Source organism: Peromyscus eremicus, chromosome 4 (genome assembly GCF_949786415.1).
Source record: "Peromyscus eremicus chromosome 4, PerEre_H2_v1, whole genome shotgun sequence".
Lineage (NCBI taxonomy): Eukaryota > Metazoa > Chordata > Mammalia > Rodentia > Cricetidae > Peromyscus > Peromyscus eremicus.
Window position 1 is genome coordinate 101,106,869 of NC_081419.1, and position 7,219 is coordinate 101,114,087.

At 54.8% G+C, this 7,219-nt stretch overlaps 1 protein-coding gene across 1 annotated transcript; it reads left to right on the plus strand.

The window, feature by feature from the left end:
• Positions 1-2,713: 2,713 nt before the first annotated feature.
• Positions 2,714-6,362, plus strand: Adra2b (adrenoceptor alpha 2B). Its single transcript, XM_059259566.1, has one exon. The coding sequence runs from the start codon at positions 2,962-2,964 to the stop codon at positions 4,309-4,311; it is 1,350 nt and encodes a 449-aa protein (XP_059115549.1). The 5' UTR covers positions 2,714-2,961; the 3' UTR covers positions 4,312-6,362.
• The last annotated feature ends 857 nt before the right edge of the window (positions 6,363-7,219 follow it).

Below are 7,219 nucleotides of genomic sequence, written 5' to 3' on the forward strand. Positions count from 1 at the left end.
AACCTCTTCATCCCCTGTGGTTGTGGGCTCAAGCCCAATTCAACAAGATGGGAAGGGTGTATCAGTCAGACCTATCTCAAGAGTGCAGTCTCAAAGGGGCAGGTAAAACTGGCCATCCCTTTTGAGCCTGCCCTACATGTTACCACCCTCTCTGGTTGGGGCAGTCCCACACAACTAGAGATCTGGGTGTCAGGGCAGCCTGAGATGAGGCATTGCTCAAAGTGCCCCATGTGGCTGGGCATGGTGGTCTGTCTGATCCTGAGTTGGGGAAAGCCTGGTCTGTGGGCACACAAGTCACATGCCAGCTCTCACCGTGGTGGTCATGATGAGTGAAAGTCCAATAGACTCACTTGAGGTGGGGGTTGGGAGTAGACTCCTGTAGTTGGTTGTTTTTTACTCTTTGCTCTTTGGGGGGGGGGCTGCCACCCAGCTCCCAAATAAATCACACAGAGTCTTCTTATGAATGTCTGGCCTTAGCTTGGCTTGTTACTATCCAGCTTTTCTAAGTTAAATTATTCCATCTATCTTTTGCCTCTGGGCTTTTACCTTTCTCTATTTCTGTATACCTTTTTTAGTTCTTTCTCCATGGCTTGCTGTGTAGCTGAGTGGCTGACCTCTGGAGTCTTCTCTCCTCCATCTTTTTCTCCCCAGATCTCTCTTCCTATTTATTCTCTCTGCCTGCCAGCCCTGCCGATCCTTTCTCCTGCCTTGTTATTGGCCGTTCAGCTCTTTATTAAACCAATCATGTGTTTTAGGCAGGCACGGTAACACAGCTTCACAGAGTTAAACAAATGCAACATAAAAGAATGCAACACATCTTTGCATCATTAAACAAATGTTCCACAACATGAACAAATGTGATACATTTTTAACTAATATTCTACAACAGACTCTATTCTCAGGGATTAATTTATATACAGTCATACAGTGCTCTTTAGAACTGGGAGCTGTAAATACAAAGCCTGGCTCTTTCCATACAAGGGAATTCCAAGGCTGTGGAGAAACCCCCTTGAGGCTAGGGGTTGGAGAGGGCCTAGTTCAGAGTTGGTCTTTTTTTTTTTTTTTTTAATTTTATGTGTTGGAGTGTTTTTGCCTGCGTGTATTTATATGCATTATGTGTGTGCCTGGCGCCTGTGCAGGTCAGGTGAGGTTGTTTGATACCCTGTATCTAGAATTACAGACAGTGGGTGCTTGGAATTGCAACCCGTCCCCTCTTAACTGCTGAGTCAACTCTCTAGCGGTCAGTTTCTTCTTACCCTAGTTCTCCTCCCACCGCCGCCCTAGAGAGGCTGCATGAGCGTCCGGAGCTGTCCAGGCCAGCTCCTTCCTACACCGTAGCCATCAATATCAGCTTTTTCTGAGCTACCTAGAGGAAAGGTCTCATCCCTGACCTGGGTCTCTTCATGTGCAATTGGTCAAGAGGCTCCTCTCCAAACCTTACACCTTTTCTTTGAGTCTAAGCTGCCCCCCCCCCCCTCTGCTTTTTGTTTTGAGACAGGGTTTCTCTGTGTAACAGCCTTGGCTGTTCTGGAACTCCCTCTGTAGACCAGGCTGGCCTTGAACTCACTAAGATCTACCTGCCTCCGCCTCTCGGGTGCTGGGGTTAAAGAAGTGCGCTCACCACTGCCGGGCTCTGCTGCTTTCCTTCTTTAAGATTTGTTTTAAAGTATGGGTCTCTGTGTGGGTATGTGCACGTGAGTGTAGGTACTGGCGGAAGCCAGAGGCATGTCATTCCTTGGAGCGGGAGTTAGTTGTGGTTGCTGGAACCGAACTCAGGTCCTCTACACGAGGCAATCTCAACTGCTGAGCCATCTCTCTCCAGTTACCCCTCTCCCCTTTAGCTCCTTTGTCTTTAATAAGGGAAATTGAGGCAGCAACAGGGCAGTTGCAGTCCATCAGTCACTTCCCACCAGGGGTCAGTCAGCTTTTTTTGGTGTCTCCCAGACTAGCGCCTGTCCCCAGTCTCTGCACTCAGACGGCAGCAGAGGGCGCTCGCAACACAGAGATGCACTCCTTGCACCTCGCAAGTCGGACCGAGTGGAGTCTGGGTGGGGAAGCCAGGTCCGGCCCCTAAGGTTCTCAGTTGCTGGGATGTGGCTCAGTTGCTAGATGGCGATGTGGCTTCTTATACCTAAGCACCCCACCACGCCCCTACACGCTTCTCGGAGCTGTTGGGCTGCTGCAGGCGACATGAGCTCTCTCACCTACCGCCACCGATCTGTGTGCTCCGCCCCAGACTCGCAGACAGAAGGCAAATGGACCCTTGGACCAGGCCGAGGTCTCAGCTCCCGGCACGCACCGCTCCTCTTCTGTAAGTACCCTTCCCAGAACCTCGAAGACCCCAGACACCTGGCTCTCCGGACTTGGCCCGCGGCGGCGGGGAGGAGAAAGGAGTTGGGGACCGGGGGAGTAAAGGGTGCGTGTCGCAGGTCCACTTTCCCACCAAACGCACCTTCCATCCACCCTCGGTCGGATCTCCCGCCCCGCCTCCTTCCCTCCTCCAGCTCCCGCCCTCAGTCTCCTCCCTCCTCCCGCGGTGCGGGCTCTCTTCCCCACGCCCCTGCGCGGCGGGCTGACTGCAGGCGCCGCACCGGGAGAGAGAGAGCGCCTTTTCCCAGCGCCGGCTGCGCTTCCCCAGTCGGTTCTGTGCGTCCTGCAGTTGTGCCGCGCGAAGGCGCGACTTTCCTCCGGTCCCGGGACGGCAGTGGGACAACTTGGAAAACTTCTCTGGGGTGGACTGCAGGGATGCCGGGCATCGGTGGAAGAGGATGTAGGAGATCGTTGGCTGGTCCCGGGTGTTCCCGGACCTCCTAGGCCGCTATCGGTCAGGCTATGGGGCTCCAGAGCCATCCGCACCGCTGGGTGGACGACCCCCTGCTGTAGCGAAACCAGAGTGGCGCTATCTCCTTTGGACCGTGGGTTTGGCCAGCAGCGATCCCTCTGGACGTATCCGGCCCCGCCATGGACCACCAAGAGCCCTACTCGGTGCAAGCCACCGCCGCCATCGCGTCGGCCATCACCTTCCTCATCCTTTTCACCATTTTCGGCAACGCACTGGTCATTCTGGCTGTGTTGACCAGCCGCTCACTCCGTGCACCACAAAACCTGTTTCTGGTGTCACTGGCAGCCGCGGACATCCTAGTGGCCACCCTTATCATCCCTTTCTCTCTGGCCAACGAGCTACTGGGCTACTGGTACTTTTGGCGCACATGGTGCGAGGTCTACCTGGCGCTCGATGTGCTCTTCTGTACCTCCTCCATCGTGCACCTGTGTGCCATCAGCCTGGACCGATACTGGGCAGTGAGCCGAGCTTTGGAGTACAACTCCAAGCGCACGCCGCGCCGCATCAAATGCATCATCCTCACTGTGTGGCTCATTGCGGCCGTCATTTCTCTGCCGCCCCTCATCTATAAAGGCGAGCAGCGCCCGGAGCCCCACGGGCTCCCCCAGTGTGAGCTCAACCAAGAGGCCTGGTACATCTTGGCTTCCAGCATCGGATCTTTCTTTGCTCCCTGCCTCATCATGATCCTCGTCTACCTGCGAATCTATGTAATTGCCAAACGCAGCCACTGCCGGGGTCCCAGGGCCAAGAGAGGCTCCGGGGAGGGTGAGCCCAAGCAGCCCGGTCCTGTCGCTCGGGGAGCTCCAACCTCAGCTAAGGTGCCAGCCCTGGCCTCTCCTCTGTCTTCCGTGGGAGAGGCCAACGGACACCCCAAGCCTCCAAGGGAGAAGGAGGAGGGAGAGACCCCTGAAGATCCCGAGTGCGGGGCTTTGCCACCCAGCTGGTCTGCCCTTCCCAGATCGGGCCAGGGCCAGAAGGTCGATGGTGGGGCACCTGCAGAGGAGGGAGCCGAAAGGCAGGATGAAGAGGAGGTGGAAGAGTGTGGAACCCCCCAAACACCGCCAGCGTCTCCTGCCTCTGTATGCAGCCCACCCATGCAGCAGCCTCAGGCTTCCCGTGTGTTGGCCACGCTTCGTGGGCAGGTGCTTCTGGGCAGGACTGTGGGTGCTGCTAGTGGGCAGTGGTGGCGACGACGGACACAGCTGAGCCGGGAGAAGAGGTTCACCTTTGTGCTGGCAGTGGTCATTGGCGTTTTTGTGGTCTGCTGGTTTCCTTTCTTCTTCAGCTATAGCCTGGGGGCCATCTGCCCACAGCGCTGCAAGGTACCGCATGGCCTCTTCCAGTTCTTCTTCTGGATTGGCTACTGCAACAGCTCCCTGAACCCTGTTATCTACACCATCTTCAACCAGGACTTCCGACGTGCCTTTCGAAGGATCCTTTGCCGGCAGTGGACCCAGACTGCCTGGTGAGCCTGCCTGCTCGCTGCCTGTGCCTAGGTTGATGCCAGGACCACCTGATGGTTGTCCCTCACCCCCATAGTCTAGGTGGCCATTTTCCTGGGGCCCCCTTGCAGACCTCAACCTCAGACTCCCCCCAAAGGGGAAAGGACAAAAGTGCTGTTCCCAGGGTCCCATTGGAAACCTTCCCTTGCTGACTGTACTGTGGGGTAGCTCTTCTCCACGTTCCTGAGCAAGGGTAGCTTGGGTCTTCTGGAATGTAGCCAAGGCCAGACTGGATTGGAGTACCTCCCTCCCAGTCACCTGTAAGCCAACAGGCCGGGCTTCCCTTTTCTGGAGACCCCTGTGCCTTGGCAGGCCACTTACTTGTGGCATTCTGTTTTTCTTGGGTTTGGGGGTTTTACTTTTTTTGTTTTGTTTTGAGACAGGATCTCGAGTAGTCCAGGTCGGCCTCAGATTTGCTGCGCAGCCTAAGGATGATCTTGGAATTCTGATCCCCATGCCCTCACCTCCCCAGTGCTAGGATTCCAGGCGTTCACCACCGTGTCTGGTTTCTGAGATCCTGGGGATTGAATTCAGGGCTTCAAGCATGCTAGGCCAGCATTCAACTAGCTGAGTTACATCCCAAGCCTTGATTTTTCCCCATGCCTCTCAAAGAGCAGGAAGCCAGTTTTCTACACTTCCTAGGAGGACCTGCTGCTGAGAAAGAGGACGAAATGAGGAGGATTCACCCACGTTGAGCACCTGTGGTTCCATTGGCTACTGGGGTAGGGGGTGATGGGCTAGTATTGGTTTTTAGATTTGTGGCTCCTTTAAGGTTAAAAGCATGGATCAGTTTTGTCACTCAGTACCCTCTGGGAGGCAAGTGGGCACGTGGCTGTCTCATTGGGGAGGTCTGGAAGCCTGGCCTGGCCTCAATAGGAGCTCCTGATCACTGGCATTCACCCTTGCAAAGAGCAGGGCGACAATTGCTTGCCGCCTACTTGCGGCAGGGAGATGAAAGGCTTTGCAGAGAGCTTTGAGCTCCATGGGGGAAAAAGCTAGAGAGCCAGCAAATGTGATTATCTGGTGGTATAAAAATTCCCTTCCTGTGTGTTTACCATCATGAACCTTCCTGTAGACTTTTGTTCTGCGCTTGGGGTGTGTGAACTCCTACCCCAAACTGGAAGTGGGTTGAGGTGCACCGAGTCACTCTTTCAGATTCCAGGATTTCTTTGAGAATGCATTCTTGTACCCAAAAAGGTTTGAGTTATTGTGCCGGTGACAGCTTCTCCATCTGTTACCTGTAACGCCAACAGAGTTTTCAGTGGCTTGGCCCCAACCCCATTAGGGGATAAGTCCTTTGTCATCGAGCAGGCAAATCGTTTCCCCAAGCTAAAAATACTCACATCAAGGAAGCAGTCTGAGATGAGATCCTCAGGTAGGGTGCTGGGGCTGGAGCAGGCAGCCAGGGCCCTGTGGATTCTGGGAGAGCCACCCGCTCCAGGGCCCAGACAACTCTACGCACCCCATGTGGAGCCTTTGGAGGCATAACTAATTCTACCCCAGCCCAGAAGATGCCTTGCTGGCTGTTAAGTTAACCCTCACAGTGAAATGGATATGCACTGGGGTGTCTTTACCTCCTGGTTGTCTCCCCCACTTAGGAATTGTTTCCCAGAGTGACTGGGCATCTGTAAAGGATGTGTCTGGGTTTTCCCCATGGGCAGCCTGACCTCAGCTTTGGACAATAGAACTCTTAGCCTCAGGGAGGGGTGAGTTGAGCCACACAGGCTGTTAGCCCAGGATGGATTTGTCCAATTTGGAAGGTGCTCAGGGAGTTTTCACGGGTAGCGACAATGGTGGGTACCAATGATGGGTACTAGGTGGGTACCTGGGGAGGACGTCTGTCCAGCTTGGTCCTCGTTGGTTGGTTGCAGTTGTGAGGCTAGGACATTGATTTGGGGTGTAGCTGAGGGGCTGATTTGTAATCATCTGCTGGCTGACCTTGTTTGTGTATGCTCTGTGGGACCCAGCCCTCCTGTTGTGACATGCAGGTATTTCTAAGACTCTGAACTATTTTATCAATAAAGGCTATTTTGTAATAAGCAAGCTGAGTCCTGTGTCTAAGGGCTGCTGGGAGAAGTTAGGTAACTTCTGACCTTCCTTGAGCGTCAGCCTGATGAGCTCAGGCTCCCTCCCAGGGCTAGCTCTCCTCTCTGCCCCCACCGGTCTGGCTCTTTTCTTCCTCATAGCATTCTTACTCAGCACAAGCCAATGAGATGACTGACCTCCAAGGGAGAGAAGAGCAGGCTTCCCCGAGGAGGTGGCATTTGGGCTGGGTTGGGTCTTGGAGCAGGAATGCACCAAGAGACAAGATAGGACGGTGTTTGGGGCAGGGGAAGGCCACATACAGAGTTGATGGCATCTGGGAGACAGCTTCTAACTCCCCTGCTGCGAGGTCATGAGCAGCGAAGGTGCTGCTGCTGGTGGAGGCGGGAGGGAGGAGGCCATTGTAGAACGGTGTACACACAGCAGCCAGGTTTCGCTACCGCCCGGAGAGTGCAATGGGAATGCTTTGCTTCGGCTATCCCAAATGAGCTCTCTGCTCTCCAAGCTGGGAGGCCTGGTGAGGTTCCCGAAGCCCCAAGCTGTCCTATGAGTGAGAAAAGGAACTAGCTGTGCTTGATGCTTCAGGGAGGGCAGAAGAGGCAGCCTCTGGGGCTCCAAGCTGGACCCACCTGGTTCCATGAACAAGGGAAGAGCCAGCAGGCTGGAAGTCGTGGGCGGGATCAAGGCTTCTGGTAGATCCCAGGTTGGGGAGAACAGAGGCAGGAGCAGTGCTCTAGGGTACAGGGGTTCTCTGACCCCACATTTCCTCAGAATCCACACTTTCATCATCCTCATTACTTTCTTCGGGCCCATGATCTGCTCAGGACAATCA